A 22447-nucleotide genomic window follows, 5' to 3' on the forward strand; every position below is an offset into this window, starting at 1 on the left:
CTATTTATTTTATTTTCAAAAGGGAGACTTTTTTTTTTTTTACACATACTTCAATAAAATAAATGGTTTCAAGTTTCAATTATAATAAAGTGTTTGCTCAAAAATAAATACATAAATAAAATAACCCTTCTGTTTTCACTGATAATAGTAATTGTGTAATACCGTATACCGTGAAACCTTTATATTTTCTGAGACGGTTATCATACAGGGAAAATCTCATACCGTTGCAACCCAACCTGGAAGGCGGCATATCTAGCTAGATGTCAGTAGGCCACGGTCCAGTGATCAACTGTACCACCGAGAGGTAACATTAAATTCAGCTGGGTTAAATTAGCGTGATACTTCTAATGTAACTGAGGGCAACAGAGATGCCTAACTTTAGCTAACAGGCATGATTGAGTCAATGTTGACATTAGCATATAGCCTAGTAAGTAGCCTAGCTACAAGAGAGTCTTTGATGTAACGTCAGCTTAACCTGTTAATGTTATGCCTCTGTTAACTGTTCAGTCACTGCAGCGGGAAAAGGAATGGCGGGAGCAAACGCCACACCAACATGATGGTCTGTGGGATTTTCTCAGAAAGCGAGGTGTTGCTGAACAAAACATCAACCAGATGCAACAAAACAAGGTAATTCCACTTTCATTGCAATAACGTAGACTCCCTAGGAATTATTATGTTAGCTAAGGTATTCGTCATTAGAAGTTTTTAGAACAAATTTAACTAATGAGCAGCCACATTCATTGAATAACGTTAGCATTAGGAAGTTGCAGTAAGTTATGTGCCTGACACATACAAATACAGAGGTAAGTTAGTCGTGGGTGTTTGACAATTTCATTCAGTATACAGAAAACAAAACACTGTGTTAGGGTACTGGAGTTAGTTCATCCACCAAAAAGGAAAGTATTCCCAGAGCTTCACTTTTTCCATATTTTGTTATGTTACACACTTATTAGGATTGTGCCTGTGATGGCTGACCAACATCACGATGTAGAGACACCATCGTGATGCCACGCCCCCTTTTGCGAGTCTTGCTAGTGTGACTCACTAATCCTAGTCTCTTCTATAGTTAACCTAAAAACTTTGCAGGGATTGCTCTGTAAATTAAATTGAGAATATAACTAATGCATATATGCTATTTTAAATACTGTAGTATATGCCAGAGACGTGACGTGTTAGTCTGTGAAAATACCGTGTCAGGCAGGCTACACAAATATTGATCTTGACATTGTTAGCTTCTTGTCTTTTTTTTACATGTCTTACACTGTACATTTAGATTAAAATATTTTATGTTGTAGGCTACAAGAAAATAGCCTTTATTAATTAATTCTTATTAGTTGTAGTGTCTCAGAAAATCTTGCTCATTGTCACATAGCTCTTGTATACACTGAACGGCAGTTTAAGATAAACCCAGACCAGCGAACGTCAAATAACTTTTGTCTGGTTAATACTTTTAAAGAAACGTTTCCTTGGCCATATATCCATAATGTCAAATCAAATGAAAGAAACAAGGTGAATATGAATAACACACATTTATTAAAACATAGAAGAACAACAAATAAAGAACAAGAAAATGGGTACAACTGTCAGACCGAAACTCGGCATTAACATTTCACTTATAATTAGCAGCACAATTAACTTCAGCACAGGCTACAAAATAAATTATGTTATTGAAATATTGTAAAGTGGTCATATGAACTACACAAATGAACGTTTAAAAAATAATATGCAAAATCGAATAGCTCCATAACGGATGGCGAAAAATGCATAAAGAAGTCTAATATCTTTCACCATAGACCATGTTTAAATTTCGAAGTTTCTGGCCAGAAATACCAACATATTCACTTTATCTGGTTTTAATAAGCTGCGGATTGGAGTAACTACACTACCCGCTGTGCTGAAGACCCGCTCTGATGGAGTATTGGTAGCACATATGCACAGATATTTCCGTGCTAATCTTGCCATGAACGGAAACCTTTTGTCGTTCATTTTCCACCAAGTCAGCGGGTCCTCTTCCCCATCAATGGCCAATTCCTGCAGGTACATGGTCATTTCTGCCTCGACCTTTTGCTCATCAGTGAGTAAAATAACGAAATTATAGTTTTTAAGTGGAAAATAGTATTTATGTAAAGAGATATATTAAAATAAAAAGTGCACAACTCTTCTTAAGTGAAAGCTAAAACAAAGTGCTTCACGTGTCGTGCAACCTACTGATAAAGCGCCGACGAGTCATTAGTTGGGTTAGTAAAATAACTAAATTATAATTTTTCATATAATTAAAAAAAAAAAAGACACCTACTGTGTTTGAACTGTTTGACAATATGCCTTACTAACTGTTGATCACCCAGGGAAGGAAAAACATTGTTGCACTGTTCTTTATTACATATTGTGATTTTGACCATGGGTGGATGCTTACAACATTTGATCCAGTAGAACAAGTTATAGAATTTGGTCACGTATGTAAGCACGTAAAAACATGTAAAGCTCAATAGCTTCCTCTGGAGAGGTTGGTGGATGAAGACTGTTTTCTGCCATGGCAAGGCAACAAATGTCAAACACAGTATTATCACAGGGATATGGTCCATATGCTCTCTCTGAAGGCATTCCTCCCTGCAAGCCTGTATCTTTTGTTGGGATACCTCTTTAAGGTACTCCCTAGCACCAAAGAGTTGAGGTAGGGTGTACATCATCACTGGACGTCCACCTGGAGACACAGCATTTCTGCTTGGGCAAATTCTGTTAGTGTTCCAAAGGTGAACAACGTCCTGCAGTTCTCTCTAAATATAAAGAAAAAGAGTGGGAAAGTAACAAATGATTAACCTCGTTGCATTCTGACAGTGAAAATGTCTCTGCAAAGTAGCCTACTTTTACCTTTTGTTAAGTAGCTACATCTTGCGGTTTAAACGTACTTGTTTGGTAGTAGTAGGCTATTTTTACTTAAGTAAATTGTCTGAATACCTTTTCAACCACTATCTGTCTCTGATTGTTATGCAACAATGTGCCATGGGTGCCAGCAAATGTGCATTTGTTATTTAACCATGGGTGCAGGATGGAAAATGACAACTGTATTGGTCTGAAAATGGCAAAGACATTTGCATCCTGCTTTGCGCCAGGTGTAATATAGGGGCCTATAGTTAAAAAAAAAAAGGTACCATCTTGCAGATTAGGCTATTGTTCTCTTCTAGCACAAGAATAACAAATTGCAAATATTTAAATTAAAACAATTAAACTTTGGCCTACTTGGCAATTTGTCAGAAATTGCTACAAAAGAATTAAATTCTCAGTCTGCAAAATTAATCCCTTTTTGGTACGGTATTACACATAGCCTATCAATTAAGCTGGCGTAGGGCACTATATATAGCCCAAGACAACATAGAATGACATATCACAACTTACATTGTAGGCTACATCATGTAGACCTAAAGCTACACATCTTACCTCTATTATTTCAAGACATGTGACTTTTATCTAGGAAGTCCCCAGATAAGTTGTCAGAATCTTTTAAATCTTGAAATAAGTTCATACAGAACTGTGCGTGTTGCTTCCTTAAAAGTCCCCTCCACTGCTCTAGCCGTTGGTTATGATTGCTTGAGCCATACAGATAGCAGTTCTACGAAAATGTGTCTGTATGATCATGTCTCATGAACATCTGCATCTGCTCCACGTAACAGTTCTCGGTCCCTAGGTCTGACCGAATTCGAGTAGGTGTCCCATTCCTTGATAACACCTCATCATTGAAGTATCAGCTATGACCTTGGGGTTGTTATTTGTTGAGAATACATGTAGCCATATTACCATTTGTGAAAACCCGTCAATTGATCCATTAATGCAGATCCCATATGGTTCGAGTTTATCATATGAATCTACATGCTATAAAAAGTTTGGGCCTGGATTTTGATACAAACGTCGCCGAAGGCGATTCCGACGCCATAGTTGCACTCCGTGGGGATCCAGTATTTTCAGACATTGCCTGGTTGTCTCTTGAGTCACCACGTAGCCAGCCTGGATGTATTTCAGATGCCTCATCTTATAACCAAGAAGCATGCCATATCATTGACCTCTTTAATACTCTTTAAGACAGTCACATCTATAATACTTTATGACTGTTGATAAAGGGAGTCAGAAAGCATTGTGTGTGTTTACGAGTTTAGACATGAAGCATTAAATGTAGTAGAATTCACTATGAATGTGCTCATAATACATATACATACACATACACTCACCTAAAGGATTATTAGGAACACCATACTAATACTGTGTTTGACCCCCTTTCGCCTTCAGAACTGCCTTAATTCTACGTGGCATTGATTCAACAAGGTGTTGAAAGCATTCTTTAGAAATGTTGGCCCATATTGATAGGATAGCATCTTGCAGTTGATGGAGATTTGTGGGATGCACATCCAGGGCACGAAGCTCCCGTTCCACCACATCCCAAAGATGCTCTATTGGGTTGAGATCTGGTGACTGTGGGGGCAATTTTAGTACAGTGAACTCATTGTCATGTTCAAGAAACCAATTTGAAATGATTCGAGCTTTGTGACATGGTGCATTATCCTGCTGGAAGTAGCCATCAGAGGATGGGTACATGGTGGCCATAAAGGGATGGACATGGTCAGAAACAATGCTCAGGTAGGCCGTGGCATTTAAGCGATGCCCAATTGGCACTAAGGGGCCTAAAGTGTGCCAAGAAAACATCCCCACACCATTACACCACCACCACCAGCCTGCACAGTTGTAACAAGGCATGATGGATCCATGTTCTCATTCTGTTTACGTCAAATTCTGACTCTACCATCTGAATGTCTCAACAGAAATCGAGACTCATCAGACCAGGCAACATTTTTCCAGTCTTCAACTGTCCAATTTTGGTGAGCTGTTGCAAATTGTAGCCTCTTTTTCCTATTTGTAGTGGAGATGAGTGGTACCCGCTGGGGTCTTCTGCTGTTGTAGCCCATCCGCCTCAAGGTTGTGCATGTTGTGGCTTCACAAATGCTTTGCTGCATACCTCGGTTGTAACAAGTGGTTATTTCAGTCAAAGTTGCTCTTCTATCAGCTTGAATCAGTCGGCCCATTCTCCTCTGACCTCTAGCATCAACAAGGCATTTTCGCCCACAGGACTGCCGCATACTGGATATTTTTCACTTTTCACACCATTCTTTGTAAACCCTAGAAATGGTTGTGCGTGAAAATCCCAGTAACTGAGCAGATTGTGAAATACTCAGACCGGCCCGTCTGGCACCAACAACCATGCCACGCTCAAAATTGCATAAATCACCTTTCTTTCCCATTCTGACATTCCGTTTGGAGTTCAGGAGATTGTCTTGACCAGGACCACACCCCTAAATGCATTGAAGCAACTGCCATGTGATTGGTTGATTAGATAATTGCATTAATGAGAAATTGAACAGGTGTTCCTAATAATCCTTTAGGTGAGAGTATACATATATGTGGTCTTCATAGAAAGTTTAACCAAATAGCAAAAAGAGAAACAAAAGGTAAAAAAAGTTGCAAACTTAGCAGTCCCACTGTAATTAGTGCATCATTGTGTCAGTAGTTGGAAATAAGCCTTAGTAAACCTGCATGAGAATTTCTATGTTTTCCTACAGCTCCAAATCTTTTCTCCACATTCACAAACTTTAAATATGTTATATCTTGCAGAATATAAAGGCTAATAGGACTTACAAAACCACAGACTTTTTAGTCCACAGATTGCACGGTGCAGGATATCTTCAAATTCAACACGAGCAGAGCCTTACAGCCCAATTTCTAACTTCTTAATGCTAACGTTATTCAATGAATGTGGCTGCTCATTAGTTCAATGTGTTCTAAAAACCTCTAATGACAAATACCTTAGCTAACATAATAATTCCTAGGGAAGTATAGTCTACGTTATTGCAATGAAAGTGGAATTACCTTGTTTTGATGCATCTGGTTGATGTTTTGTTCAGCAACACCTCGCTTTCTGAGAAAATCCCACAGACCATCATGTTGGTGTGGCGTTTGCTCCCGCCATTCCGTTTCCCGCTGCAGTGACCGAACAGTTAAGAGAGGCATAACATTAACAGGTTAAGCTGACGTTACATCAAAGACTCTCTTGTAGCTAGGCTACTTACTAGGCTATATGCTAACGTCAACATTGACTCAATCATGCCTGTTAGCTAAAGTTAGGCGTCTCTGTTGCTCACGGACCACGTCGACCAAAGGTAACAAAAAGCACAATCATAAAACCGTTATCTACACACCTTAAATCTACGAGCAAAGACATGTCCATTAACTAAAACCTAGTTACATAAGAAGTATCACGCTAATTTAACCCAGCTGAATTTAATGTTACCTCTCGGTGGTACAGTTGATCACTGAACCGTGGCCTACTGACATCTAGCTAGATATGCCGCCTTCCAGGTGTTTAAAATGATCTCATAATTACGAGATCTTTTCTCAATATTATGAGATAAGGTGTCAAAAAAAAACATTTCTATGGTGAATGTAATACGCTTCCGTACGTCCTCCATTGCTAGTTCTGAAGTGACGAAGAAGCAACGAAGGCTTGAGCTGTATCAAAGCTAGAGACACTTGATCAATACAACGGTTTCTACATAAATATCTGTTGGAAACACCCTCGTTCTCACACACTCACACTCACTCCCACACTCGTGGACACGGACATTATAAGAGTAACGCACACACTTAAGGCACAACCATCGTGAGACAAAAACAGTCCTCAGGTCAGCGCACTCCTGCATCTCAGTGGGTATGAAAAAAGTTAAAAGTGAAGTTACTTCTGATGGGAGCTGCAACAAAAAAGGTAATCCCTCAAATACAAACTCACACAATAATGCACAGACGCACTACCTTATTACTCCAGTTGTGCTCCAGTAAAGCAAGGCAAGCCACGCAATCCTCTGTTGCTAGTTCTAACATGACGTTTTCAAATTAGCAACGAAGGCTTGGACTGTATTAATGTAAGATGCTGAATCTGACGAAATAAAGCAATAAGCCACGTGAACGGCTAATGGATGTTGTTAGGCACAAAGCCAAGTCCCTAAAACCCCCTCAGCTGTTCTAAATTCACTGTAAAACGGTTTCAAGTGGCTTATTGCTTTTATAAAACGGTTACTCGATAAAACATGTATTTTAATATTTATTGTATTCATAAAATAAACACCAGCAACAAAAAAAAAATATAATGATATATACAACAGTTTCGGTCCTCTAATCTGATTGGACGAGAGATGTTCCATGAGCACTGTTGGTCTGACACCAGCAGCACTCGGACTCTTCACTGTGTGTGTATCACTCCGCTTGTGTTTGTGCTGTTCTAAACTAAAGTGTAAGAGTATTGAATACAAAGAGGATTTCAAACAGATATAGGTCTGGATGTCTGCCAGCAGCTCTCTGGGAACGATTCCTCTTGCCTCAGCTACTAAGCTAAATTTAGCTACGCTCTTGAGGAACAAAGATTTGTGACTACTGTACAACATTTTTGTATTCATGGTAAATTCAAATGCCTTAAGGTTTCTATTCTAAGGGAGTTTTTGGAAGGTATGATGAAACCTGGAAAACATGTACAGCAGCAGTAGGTTTTAGAGAGGTTTTTAGTTTTTAAGATTCCTGTGATTAAAAATATTAAGGAGTGTATAAAATTCCAAATCACTGTTCTACCGAATTGCAAAGCATTCAATTCACTTGCATTCAGTCTGAAAGATACGGTCTTATTTAGGCATATAGTTTGATTCAATAATCCTTTAATTTCGGTCATTTGACAACTCAGGAATGAGAAAATACAGTATTTTCCACAGACATACCATATACATTGAGTTATTAATGTGTAACCTGACTTAATAAATATAAATAAAATAAGACTCCAGAGGGGGAAATAAGACTTCCAACATGTCTTGCTTACAACTCACAAGAGTTTGCATTCAGTATGGTACACTGTACAATGCAGCATGACAATTGAAATTGAACAGCAATAAAATAAGAACAGAGACAAACACAAAGGATAAATAAATAGTAGTCAAAATGATGTTAAAAAAACAACAACACAGTAATTCCATTAAAAAGACCAGTCCTTTGTCCAAATCATCAAAATGATCCCGAATCACATTTAAAAGTGTCCTTGTGGACAAATGGAGGCGAAAAAACGAACTGTGTCCTCTGTTGTACCTTCTAGGTTCCCAAACACAGTCTCCCCACTTCACAATGTCCTCTAAAAGTCAATACTGTACACTACTGTCTTTTTATGCTTACATGGCTTTCGTGTCTACAATATTGTCAAATATTTAAATCAGTATTCGTGATACTATGCAGCAGAATCTATCCATGCTCGCACTGTCTTTTTGTACATTCCTGTGTAGAATCCAGCTCTACACAATTAGAACTGAAACTGTCCCACACACTCTCTCACTCTCTCTCTCCCACACACATACATACCCACCCACAAACACAGTAAGGCTGAAACAGGTGCGAGTATTACCGGTAACCCAGGTATGACTATTATGTAGCATGTTTGCTTTTGGTACCAATCCATAACAAAAAATTCCTCTGCAATACATTTTCCTGTTTTTTGCAAAGATCAAAGACTGCATTCCAAAACACTGCCTTTGATGTGTGAAATAGTCTTAGACATTTGTTTCCTCCGTAACAAATATCACCTGATTGGCAGTCTTGGTGTCTTTACAAAAGCCTTGCAAATTCCAATCTTTTCTGAGTAAAGATGTTTGGATGTATAAAAAGCTTATGTAATAGTCCAAGTTCCATGCGTATGCCCGTTGGAGCATAGAGTAATTGTCTCAAAAACTTGTGAGATTCCTATACAGACAGCCATATTAGGCGTCATTATCTTGGTGTGTTGGTCCAAAGGTCTGTCAAGTTTCATGCCTCTTTAATAGGGGTGATGAAGCCCTATTCAAGTTTCAACTGAACTGTCTTTAAACTCAAACACAAAAAGCTTAGGCCTTGTTCAGACTGCCACTAAAAATCTGATTTTTTGCATATCCAGATTGTATCCAGATGAGATAGTCTGCACAGCCAAAAAAAATACATTAAATCGGATTTTACCAAATCTGATTCAAACCACATCGGGAGGCGTTTTCAAATGCTATTAAAATCAGATTATTTTTCAGATGCATCTCAGTCCAGATGCTCTGGCTGCTCAATTAGGATTTCAAATGGTCTTTTGCATTACTCTTAACGCAACACAATGATGACAAAAAAATCAGTGACTGCAGAACGGAACATCACAATATTTAACAGTCTCCTCAGTCACTGAGTTTTTCTTGTGCGATGGAGAAGTTCTGCACCGTGACTAGACAGGGCACTCATTTGGAGAGCGAGATGATGCACCTCCATTTTTCCCGCATCTGTTTTGAAAGCATTGTCAAGTGGGTACGTCTATGTCGCACATGCAGATAGGTTGGTTATGTCTGAATGCGCAAATCTGATTTGATCACTTGCAATTAATAGTGTGGACAGTCTGCCTGAAAAGATCTGATTTGAGAAAAAATCAGATTTTCCTGCAGTCTGAACATAGTCTTAGAGTCTCATTTAAGAGGCAGCACAAAATTTTCTTGTAAATCATAATTTTCTATGCATTTAAGGGCTACCATAAAGTTATATGTTAATGGCTTGTCTTAAATTTAATGGAGTCCTCCAAAATGGTACAGGAAATATCTTTTGTGAGAACAGGTGGCATGAGGATATGCAATGCGGTCTCATAGGGGAGCTAAATAGTATGTATAATTAAATAAACAAGTAAGTTTGGCTCCCATTGCAAGGCTACCTTCTTTCATTAATCACCGTATTTAAGAGCAGATATAATCGTAACAAATTTTCACGCTTTGTACATGTTGGCGGCAGTGGCTAGCGCTAACTGCCCATTGGCAGCTACCACGCATGGCTCCTCCTCTAATAGTCCATTAGGGTCTGCGTGCGGGATGCTGTCGTGGTAGCTGTTGAAGCTGATGTTATCTTCCTTAAGCTCAATGGTCCAAAACGGGGCATTCAGTTTACGGTTCCGATACTCGCGATACGTATACACACCTCCGACGAAGCCCATGAGGAGAACGACGGCGACAATGATGACAGCGAGAATGATAATGTTAAACTGTGTCCAGGACACCACGGTCAGGGCCGAAGTTGTGCTGTTGTGTCCTGCAGAGTCTACAGTGCCGGACTGCAGGGTCGGGAGGCTGGGGTGGGTGGTGGTGGAGGGGGAGGTGGAAGTGAGTGGGCGAAATGGAGGTGTGGAAAGAATGGAAAGTGTGGATTTGGGGTTTTCGGCAGTGGAGGTCTTGATGTCTTGAGTTGGGAGGATCTTCACAGCTGAGAGAGAGAGAGAGAGAGAGAGCGAGAGAGAGAGAATGATAAAAATGCTTAGTGGATTTACAGAAATAAAAAATGATACAAGTGAAATTTTTTATTTTTTAAATACCGGACTTTGCTAAAACCCACACATGTTCATGGGATCTGCATGTACAACACAGCCATACATTTTATCAAGCGGTAACCTGCAATTTACCTTTAGGAGATATTTCTACTTGATCAAACCCTTAAATATTTGTTTTGTTTGTGTACCTAACAATGTAGTCAGATTGATTCAGTAATGTTAAATTATACTTGTTACTTGAATAAAACTAGCTATTTAAGTTTTACAATATAAACATTTACCCGGCAAAACAAAACAGGGAATATGGGAATTATTGCTTTTTATATCCTCCTTATATCTGTGTGTGAATGCTTTATGTATTTTCCACTTCCCTATCTAATAAAAATGTAACAAAAAATTAATTATTCTAGAGCAAGAAGTTTTCCTAAAAAATGTCCACAGCAGGAACTAAGTTGCAAATAATACTAAGACATAGAAAGAACGATTTTTTTCTTCTTCTTTTTTTCCTCTCCATGTTTTTGAGACATTACAGACATTACATCTGATTTTGGAACAATGTGTATTGGGAAAAGCACAAATAAAAAAATATACAAAAAATGTTTTTTTTTTTTTTTTTTTTACTTGATTTGACTTATGTTATAATGTTATTTTTTTCCATCTTTAAAGTCCAGATGTAAGTTTAAAAATTTTTGGAAGAAAAACAAAAAAAAGGCAAAAATAAAACACTGGTTTCTTTTCTATTGAAGACTTGAAGACCTGAATTTCTGTTCATTTTGCTGCTACATGATCCAGTATACTAGTTAATAATAAAGTGTTTCTTAATAAGCTGTACATTTATATTGAAATAATGTGAAGTTAGAGGTTTGTATTTCTTTAAAAATAAAAGAGTACACCCAATTAGTTCCACACAATAATCTAAAGATATTCAACTGATTATGCAAAAAAACAACACCGGTATAGCTTGGGATCTGTATCGGCCGATACTGAGATTTCCGATATCAGAATCGGATGAGAAATTTTTTTATCGGTGCATTCCTAAAATTAATTTAAAATAAAATACAATTATACGTTATAAATTCCAAATCTATGTTCTGATTACCATTGTCCCGTGTCTATCAACCTTGCTGAGTGGTTTAAACATCATCTGCAGCCTGAAACTGAACTTTTGATAGGAAGTTTGGATTGAATGCAGTTGGCTTCTATAGGAAATCTATAGGCTGCTCCCTATTTAGTGAATGACTGTACCGTCTCAGAATCAGTTCAAAATGTACCTTATTTTCATCCTAACTCCATATAAAGCCTCTGAAATATAAATGTGAAAATGCACATTAAATATAGTATTTCCAATGAAAACCTTGTGCTGTTGTACACATTAGAGTACATTGTGTTTAGCAGCTTGGTGTTGGTACAAATTAAAAAAAGGTATATCGGATTAAACTAGAGACTCTTCTAGAGAACTAGAGAATTTTTGACTCAAACGGTTTTCAATGTAAAACTTAATTAGATTGCTAAACTGTGTTTTTGTTCATGGCTTTTATTTTGAAAAATAAGTTCCTTGTTCCTGCCATGTTTTTATGTGTTTTGTTCTTATTGGTTCCTTGTCATGTTACTGTCATGTGACCCTCTTGTTCCATTATGTTTATTAGTCCGGTCTCTTCATTGGTCTATGTTTAATAGTCTTGTTATCAGTTCTGTTTTATCATTGGTTCTTGTTTTCATGCATGAGTTTAGTCTATTCATTGGTTGTCTCTGTCTTGTAGTTACCATGTTCATGTATTTAAGCCCTCACTTTGCCATTATCATTTGTCATGTATTGTGTTATTGTAACGTTGTGTTAAGTCTAGTCATTTTATGTATATTTTGTTTTGGATTCATGTTTTTGGATATCACTCACGTAAATAAACTGCACTTGGGTTCTCACATTTCATCGTCGTTGTCTGCTGCTGTGTCTACATGTTACACTTACCAGATGTGATCAGTGCCATGTTTTGTCACATGTTTTGTCACAGTGCGTCAAAAGTTTAACCCTTTACTGACACCACAGAGTCTTCTGAAATGAGATCAGTTGATTTAAATTATGTGTTGCGTATAGCAAAGCCAAAATACAACATCCACTCATGTGTATGTGGGGTCGCATGAGGTATTGCTATTCTGTGCAAAAGGCATGTCACTTAATTTTATTCAAGACCCAAAGAAATGGGTTTATTTGAGGTGTTGATTGCTGAATATCATAGAGCTAGTCCCTTGCTCACAAATAGCCAGTGGTGGACAGTAATGAAGTAAATGTAATTCGTTACTGTACTTAAGTAGCTTTTTTGCGTATCTGTACTTTACTGAAGTATTTACATTTGGGGAGACTTTTACTTTAACTCCACTACATTTCAAAGTCAAATATCTTACTTTTTACTTTACTACATTTTCAAAATCAGTCGTTCCTTTTTATTTATGAGTGGATAAAAACGTAACTGGTCAAACGAGCCACCAATCACAGTACAGCGCACGCGTGCTTTGTTTTGAACTTGCCTTGGCGGCATCTACTAAGCGCGAACCAGGGGTGCATTTCCCAAAAGCATCGTTAGCCAACTATGGTCGCAAGTTCCGTCATTATCATCATAGTTCAATGAGTCGGTGTTTCCTGAAACCATCGTTCCAACGAATATTCGCAAACAGCATCGCAGAGTTGTGTGGTTGGAACGACAGCTCTCGACCTGTGGGTTAGAAGCAGAGTTTCTTGTTATTATAACATGTGGGCTTAATAAATTATTATCTTGAGCTAGGGTTGGGCGATGTCCCCTAAATTGGCAGTTGACGATGTTGACAGTAAAACATCGCGATGGACGATGATATCGTCGGGGGGGGGTTATATAATTTCATATAATTTTCAAAAATGATATGACAAATTATAATTTCGTTATTTTACTAACCCAACTAATGACTCGTCGGTGCTTTATCAGTAGGTTGCACGCGACACGTGAAGCATTTTTTTTAGCTTTCACTTAAGAAGAGTTGTGCACTTTTTATTTTAATATATCTCTTTACATAAATACTATTTTCCACTTAAAAACTATAATTTCGTTATTTTACTATCCCAACTGACTCATCCGGCTTTCCAATAGGTTGCACGTAAGGGGAAACATATTTCTTCCACTTAAGAAGAGTTGTGCACTTTTAAGCACTTTTTATTTTAATATATCTCTTTACATAGATATTTTTTTTCTACTGAAAAACTATAATTTTGTTATTTTACTAGCCCAACTAATTAGTAGCCTACTCATCCGGGCTTTTTAATATATTGCGCCTGCAAGAAAAAAAAGTCGTCTTTGGGCAGCCTTCTTGCGAAGAGAGCAGCCACAGCCACGCTCACTGATGAGCAAAAGTTCGAGGCAGAAATGACCATGTACCTGCAGGAAATGGCCATTGATGGGGAAGAGGACGACAAAATGTTTCTGTTCATGGCAAGATTAGCACGGAAATATCTGCGCATATGTGCTACCAGTACTCCATCAGAGCGGGTCTTCAGCACAGCGGGTAGTGTAGTTACTCCAATCTGCAGCTTATTAAAACCAGATTAAGTGAATATGTTGGTATTTCTGGCCAGAAACATCGAAATTTAAACATGGTCTATGGTGAAAGATATTAGACTTCTTTACGCATTTTTCGCCATCCGTTGCGGAGCTATTCGATTTTGCATATTATTTTTTAAACGTTCATTTGTGTAGTTCATATGACCACTTTACAATATTTCAATAACATAATTTATTTTGTAGCCTGTGCTGAAGTTAATTGTGCTGCTAATTATAAGTGAAATGTTAATGCCGAGTTTCGGTCTGAGTGTTGTTCCCGTTTTCCTGTTCTTTATTTGTTGTTCTTCTATGTTTTAATAAATGTGTGTTATTCATATTCACCTTGTTTCTTTCATTTGATTTGACATTATGGATTTATGGCCAAGGAAACGTTTCTTTAAAAGTATTAACCAGACAAAAGTTATTTGACGTTCAGCTGGTCTGGGTTTATCTTAAACTGCCGCTTCAGTGTATACAAGAGCTATGTGACAATGAGCAAGATTTTCTGAGACACTACAACTACTAATAATTAATTAATAAAGGCTTAAAATAAAATATTTTAATCTAAATGTACAGTGTAAGACATGTAAAAAAGACAAGAAGCTAACAATGTCAAGATCAATATTTGTGTAGCCTGCCTGACACGGTATTTTCACAGACTAACACGTCACGTCTCTGGCATACACTACAGTATTTAAAATAGCATATATGCATTAGTTATATTCTCAATTTAATTTACAGAGCAATCACTGCAAAGTTTTTAGGTTAACTATAGAAGAGACTAGGATTAGTGAGTCACACTAGCAAGACTCGCAAAAGGGGGCGTGGCATCACGATGGTGGCTCTACATCGTGATGTTGGTCAGCCATCACGATGGACGATGATATCGTCCATCGGCACAACCCTATCTTGAGCCAAATAAGCAAGATGACATTCAGTACAATCAGTATCTTTTATTAAGAAGACATACAAATGTCCTTTATGTCTTTTAGTTTGTCAATAGATTTAAAGCACCGTTTTTGAAGAGTGCGCATGTGTGAACGTGCTCTAGTGCGTAAGAACGAGCCAATGATTGAATCTGGAAATAAAGCAAATAACTGAGAAAAATATGAGATAGTCCTCAGATGACATGTCCGTAATTTATAGCAAAACATCTAGCATTAATTCGATCGCAAACAGATTAATTAAAAGTAGTTTTTACTCCACCACATGTGTGACATCATTAACCAACGTGGTTGAACAACCAATTTGCGACAATACGGTTTCGGAAACAGTCGTGACTAGCAAGTTGATTTCTTCAACAGTGCATCGTACTACGGTAGTGGAGCAGCAAGTTACGTCGTTGTACGGGAAACGCACCCCAGAGCCGTTAAATATGAGAGTTGCGAACATAGACGGTTGCGACAGTGATCTCGCCGCCACGCGGTCACGTGATTCGTGTAGCTCTCAATAGTTCCAAACAAATTGCGTTGCCAATGATTTTAAGCGGGGCAGAGAGCAGCAGCTATTATTGCAGCAATTATCGGTAAATATTGACGCATAATGTACATTGCTTATTATGTTGACACTAAAATGACTTGCATATAATAGCATTTTTTTTGTGGGGAGTAGCAGAATCACTGCATTAATATGTTTTTGTGTTTAATTTTGGAGGGAAATTGGCTGCTCCCATAACATAGAATATATATATATTTATATATATTCTATGTATGTGTGTGCGCGCGCGCGCGTGTGTGTGTGTGTATATATATATATGTGTGTGCGTGTGTGTGTATATATATATATATAATGGCATTGTGCAGGTTTATGTGAATGTATCATAACATTAGGATGTTAATAATTATGACGATAGACACTCGAGAAAAATATATACATTAAATACTGTAAATGTATTATACCTTATGGGAACAGTCCCCTTCCCTACAAAACTAAACACACAAAAATTTTATTCAATTCAAATATATACATCTGACTAATTAATGTAATTTTATTAATAGATTGGTGTGCCAAGAGTGACATTAGTCTTCATGAGCAAGAGTCTTGTGACAAATTATAATAGGACATCATGGCCATAAAAAATCATAGTACTTGGATACTTAAGTACATTTGAAGGCAAATACTTTTGTACTTTTACTCAAGTGAATGTTTAAAGGCAGCACTTCTACTTTTACTTGAGTAATATTTTACCTTGAGTATCTTTACTTTAACTGAAGTACATGGTATGTGTACTTCGTCCACCACTGCAAATAGCCAATGGACCCATTTCGCAGACTGTGATGTTTATTTAGCAGCATTAATCCAGCAAAAAAGTTTAACATTTTCGATTTTTTAAATATGTAATGTAATTTAATGCATGATTCTTTATGTATTATTATCCTGGCATTAATAAACAACAAAAAAAAGAAAAAGTCACCACTGCTGTGATAGTGTTTCATTATTATTATTATTATTATTTTTATAACAACCTTTATAACCTGAGATTAAAAATCTATTTTACAGGAGTGTCCTGGTCCTGGCCAAGATGAACTGCAAATAAGTCAAAAAAGAAATACACTGCCTAATTTCTTATACAGCTGCTGTGGAAATGGCTGTGCATTTGGTATCTTTCTCTGTTCTGACTTCTGTAATACATTTTTCTATATTTTGTCCTCTTTTTTTTAAATGGCATAGAAGTGTAATAGTGGATTTTTTATTTAGCTGTCGGAGCAAACTGGAATGCAAAAATAATATTTGCCTTGATCTCCCATTCACCACTATAAAAGTTTACCCTGCTATAGTTTACTTATGCATTCCAAACCCGGAAATGTGAAAAGGTTTAGTCACATTACAACCATTACCTATGATTTGCTACTTCCTCTTCTGGTATTAAGGGGAGGGACATTCTAGAGAGCATCTGATTGGACAAAAATCTATAGTGCAAGATGAGTCATTCATATTTTTGGTATGTTTTCCAGGAAGAGAATTTAGGAAGTAATTTTTATTTGTATAGCGCCTTTCACAGCACAAATAGTTTCAAAGCAGCTTTCCAGAAGATCAGGCCTTTACAGAAGATAAAACTCTAATGTCTATAATGTCTTAGAGTCATCATTGTGTAGTTTAGGACTTTTAAATGTGTATATATGCAGTGCATCTGGAAAGTATTCACAGCGCTTCACTTTTTCCACATTTTGTTATGTTACAGCCTTATTCCAAAATGGATTAAATTCATTATTTTCCACAAAATTCTACAAACAATACCCCATAATGACAATGGGAAAGAAGTTTGTTTGAAATCTTTGCAAATTTATTACAAATAAATAAAAATCACATGTACATAAGTATTCACAGCCTTTGCCATGACACTCACAATTGAGGTCAGGTGCATCCTGTTTCCACTGATCATCCTTGAGATGTTTCTACAACTTGATTTGAGTCCACCTGTGGTAAATTCAGTTGATTGGACATGATTTGGAAAGGCACACACCTGTCTATATAAAGTCCCACAGTTAACAGTGCATGCCATAGCACAAAGCAATCCATGAATGCTGTTTTTGTATTGTTGTACAATGGAAGCGCCTGTCACCAAGACAAATTACTTGTATGTTTATGCATACTTGGCAATAAAGCTGATTCTGATGAAATCCAAGGAATCTTGGACTTAATCAGAATCAGAATCAGCTTTATTGCCAAGTATGCTTGCAGTAAACCTCTGAAGTCAGGGAGGTGAAGAACCCGATGGCCACTCTGACAGAGCTCCAGCATGTCTCTGTGGAGAGAGGAGAACCTTCCAGATGAACAACGATCTTTGCAGCACTCCACCAATCAGGCCTGTATGGTAGAGTGGCCAGACGGAAGCCACTCCTCAGTAAAAGGCACATGACAGCCCACCTGAAGGACTCTCAGACCATGAGAAACAAAAGATTGAACTCTTTGGCCTGAATGGCAAGTGTCATGTCTGGAGGAAACCAGGCACCGCTCATCACCTGGCCAATACCATCCCTACAGTGAAGCATGGTGGTGACAGCATCATGCTGTGGGGATGTTTTTCAGCGGCAGGAACTGGGAGACTAGTCAGAATCGAGGGAAAGATGAATGCAGCAATGTACAGAGACATCCTTGATGAAAACCTGCTTCAGAGCGCTCTGGACTTCAAACTGGGGCGAATGTTAATCTTCCAACAGGACAACGACCCTAAGCACACAGCCAAGATAACAAAGGACTGGCTACGGGACAACTCTGTGAATGTCCTTGAGTGGCCCAGCCAGAGCCCAGACTTGAACCTGATTGAACATCTCTGGAGAGATCTGAAAATGGCTGTGCACCGATGCTCTCCATCCAACCTGATGAAGCTTGAGAGGTCCTGCAAAGAAGAATGGGAGGAACTGCCCAAAAATAGGTGTGCCAAGCTTGTAGCATCATACACAAAAAGACTAATTAAAAGGCTGTAATTGGTGCCAAAGGTGCTTCAACAAAGTATTGAGCAAAGTCTGTGAATACTTATGTACATGTGATTTTTTTTATTTTAAATAATTTAATCCATAATAAAATAAATAATTTAATCCATTTTGGAATAAGGCTGTAATATAACAATATGTGGAAAAAGTGAAGTGCTGTGAATACTTTCCAGATGCACTGTATATCTGCTAAAAGTTCCTTTTGTCAGCTTTTAGGAGTACATTAGCATATAGATGACCTCAAAGCTAACAGACATGAGCTAAATGCCACAAAATTGTATTTAAAAAAAAAAATATGCATGGCAGATGTCATGCAATTTATTGTCAAGAAGATCTGCAAATAATCCATAACTGCAATATATAACGTTGTGTATATGGTGTCTACATTTGCATTGCAATTTCCCAAAAGGTGTTAATAAAATATGTATGTCAAAGTCATTTATTTGTCAAGATTGAAAAAATATATATATTTATAATTAATATTAATGGAACAACATCATTTGTGTGAAAATAAATAATAACGGAAGGATGTTTTCAGCAAAATAATACTTTTTCCCTTTTTTAAAGTGAATTTGGGGTAACAGGCCATTAGAGGGATTATTGTGATATCGTGTAAGTATAGGTACAATTGTTAAAGGGCAAAATTTGTCAACTAATATTTTGAGACAGCAAGATGGATTTTTGAAGAATTATTCATCCAACTTAAAGGGTAACTAAACCCTAAACCAACTTTTTTTAGTTAATGATCTGTAAGAATGGGGCTTTATTAGTACTGGTCATTGATTCAAGTAATTTATTTGACATTTGTGTATAAAGTGTTTTAATTCTACAATATATGGTGTAAAAACGTCTGAGTGCTGCCCTCTTCAGGTTGAACGGTGGCTACTGCAGTTGAATTTTCCTATTGGCTGTTTGCGGTACTTCGTGACGTAAGCGGTGACAGCTGACGTAAGCAGGTTCCAACTCACCACGCCCTTGGTACGAGCTACCACGCCCATGGCAGTATAAAAACCATCTCGTTTCGTCAAAACCACTGTAGCGAGTCAGGAGTTGGAATTGCGAGTATTGAAAACGATCAGGATAGAGTATTTTAGCATCTACTTAGCATAGCATTTATATAGTTATTTAGATTATTTCGTGTAGCCTAGGTAGTTAATTAGCATATTGTTAGTGTAGTATTGTTAGAAGCATAGTTAGTTAGTAGCATAGTATTTGCGTCAGTTAGGATAGCTTCAAGTTAGCGTAGATTATCTGTATTTAGTACAGTGGTCAGGATGGTACGTAGGTGTAATGTTGCTGGTTGCAACAGCACTGCTGGACTGTATAGCTTTCCATATAGACTTGGGAATTAGGCGCCAGGGGTTGCACGTCCTTGTTCTGGAAGACCGCGAGTTCCCGCCTAGAGCTGGAGGAGTGTGCAAACTGCATTTTACGCGGGATTGCTTCTCCAACGCAATGGAGGTGGAAATGGGCTTCTCCAAACAGCTCGCGCTGAAAAGGGACGCAGTGCCAAACCCTGCTCCTCCTGCATGGACTCCACCACCTCAGCGGCGTCTTGAGGTGAGTGATCATATATATTTGAATCACAATTTATGGTTAGGCTAAAGTTAATCCTCTGGGGCCGACAAACGCGCGTTCACGATGCGGGAGTGTTAAACGTATTGCACCCTTATACATTGTATTACGGTATTGACTACCTGTATAGTTTTATTTGGAGGTATACGGTTTTGTACATGATGACGTTACACTTTACGTCACATTCTTCTAAGTTGAGAGAACAGCTAACTGATGTTATGTTCAAGTGAAGCTTGCTAAATAAAAATCCTGCTAAAAGGATAAACATCACTGAACAGCGTTTCGTTTGTTTTCCTGCACGCGAGTGAAGGTGAATGCGCACTCGGATGCTCAACAGGGAGTTAAAACCGCAGTTTGAGCCAGCGGCTCGAATTGATATGGCTCCGGCCCTGTGTCCACAGACAATTCACCCTCCTCCACTTCAGGTGAAGGTGGGGGAGAAAGGTCCTCGACTTCAAAAGATCGCTCCGTGGCAAAGCTACTTGCGTCACTCCAGTCACTCTCCATTTTAGAGTCTGACAGCAGCTGTCAATTAATCTGTCACTACGGGTCTCAGGTGCACGCCCCGCTCAGCCCCGCCCTCGGTTCGTCCCCTCTATCCCCGCTGGGGTCTGCCCACTTTTCGAGCATTTTTCAAATATTGCTAGTGGGTGGAGTCAGACTCTGAGCAGGGGTTTAGTTACCCTTTAAGAAAAACAAAGTGTTTTATGGGGGGCCATTAGCCCCTGCAACAGTGGGGCTTTTTCCTCAAAAAAATATCCTTTCACTTATTGGACAGTTATTAAAATTTTTTTGAGTTAATCACCTTGAACAAAATTGAAAATGACATAAGTATTTTCTCTCAAAATAAATGTGATAATTTCAGGGATTTTCATTGGCTACATTCATTTTCAACATTTTAAAAATGATTAAATATTAGATCAAATTAACACAAAATCAAACGCAATGATCTCATGGACCAGGAATATTTTGCAGTGCATAATGACAAACAAGTCTTAAGGAAAGTACTGTGTTGGTTTTTGTTGCGGTTTAGTGTTTTGGGAGAAAATAAAAAGTGCCTTTAGCCCTGTTGTACCCTATTTGTGGTATAGGTATATTGAGCAGTAAAATTATTTTTCTGCAGGTCAGCTCCAACTTAAGTTGTGCATTTGAAAAAGAAAAAAATGAGAATTGAGTAAAAAGAACATAAGAATAAAGGAATAAAATTATGATAATAAAAAGGGAAAACAGAAAGTAGTATATATGCACAGTATCTATCTATGTAACTGTGGCAGGGCGGAGGGCGGGCCGGGTCGTGATTATACACACCCGGTCCCTTATCAGGCTAATTAAGCATATGAGAGGGTTAAATGCCGATTGCGGCCGGTGGTGCGGGAGAGAGAGATAGTTTACGGACATGTCCGTCATGTGTGTGTTTTGTCTTTTGTTTAAGTTTATTATTAAAATATGATTTATATTATCAAGCCGGTTCTCGCCTCCTCCTTTCCATTGAACTAAGTTACAGTAACGTTACACAAAATAATACTGAAATAAGTGAAATATGGCATTTCATTGAGTAATGAGTTCCTCTGTTGCACAGTCACAGAGAGGAAACAACAGCACCAAAGTTAAGGATGCAATACATTATGTATGAATTTTACATACTGTTATTTTCTGTTTCATTTCAATAAAAATATTTATCCTCACTCATAATCTTTATCATCAGTATGGTAAAAGTGTGAGTGGTGTAATAAAATCATTAAAATGATTCAGACTACAGCGAAGCTTGCATTCATTTGTCATGACTCATTTTGTCAATGACCCATGCAGTCCCCTAGTAACCATTACAACACATACCTTTGAGATGATGCAATCATGAGTTTATATTAATAAACAATGTTTCATCACCAGGTTCTCATATCTCTATTTTTGAATAGTGATAATAAATTTATGTTAATCTCCATCCCACAGACAACCCACAGTGTGTTCACTGAACATTTGAAACATATTGCATACCAAACTGGAAAGCAATTGCCAAAATAAAAATTCCAAACTGATTAGTTGGCTTCTACTAAGGTTTCAGGAGTCAGGTGAGGTTTCTGTCAATCCGCCTGTAAAAATTATTGTTTATTAAATAATTAATAAACAAGCTGCAAAAAGTACTAATCACTCGATTTGGCAAGGTTTGAAAGGTTTATGATATGAAGTCTTTGAAAGATATTTAGAGTTTAGTTTGAAGCGCCTGGTACCAAGTTAACTAGATATCCACAACAGTATATGCTGCTGTGTTTTTTGTTTTTTTTTTCCTGATCACAAATTTACTGCCAACTGATTACTGTCTCTATTAAGTTATTTAAAAATACATTAAAAATGCAGTTCACACACAACAAATATTTGACTCTGGTGGTGGAGCGGGGTCGGCCACTAATCACAGGGTTGGTGGTTCAATTCCCGGCCCACACGACTCCACATGCCGAAGTGTCCTTGGGCAAGACACTGAACCCCAAGTTGCT

The 22447-nt window shown here is 37.8% G+C and overlaps 1 protein-coding gene across 1 annotated transcript in view; it reads right to left on the reverse strand.

Moving 5' to 3' along the window:
- Nucleotides 1–7734: 7734 nt before the first annotated feature.
- Nucleotides 7735–22447, reverse strand: part of LOC127621045 (multiple epidermal growth factor-like domains protein 9) — a 54992-nt gene continuing 40279 nt past the window's right edge. The window contains exon 6 of the mRNA XM_052094471.1: nucleotides 7735–10320. Coding sequence (XP_051950431.1) covers nucleotides 9830–10320 — 491 coding nt within the window. The 3' untranslated portion in view covers nucleotides 7735–9829. The remainder of the gene's footprint in view (nucleotides 10321–22447) is intronic.

Source organism: Xyrauchen texanus, chromosome 27, assembly GCF_025860055.1.
Source record: "Xyrauchen texanus isolate HMW12.3.18 chromosome 27, RBS_HiC_50CHRs, whole genome shotgun sequence".
NCBI lineage: Eukaryota > Metazoa > Chordata > Actinopteri > Cypriniformes > Catostomidae > Xyrauchen > Xyrauchen texanus.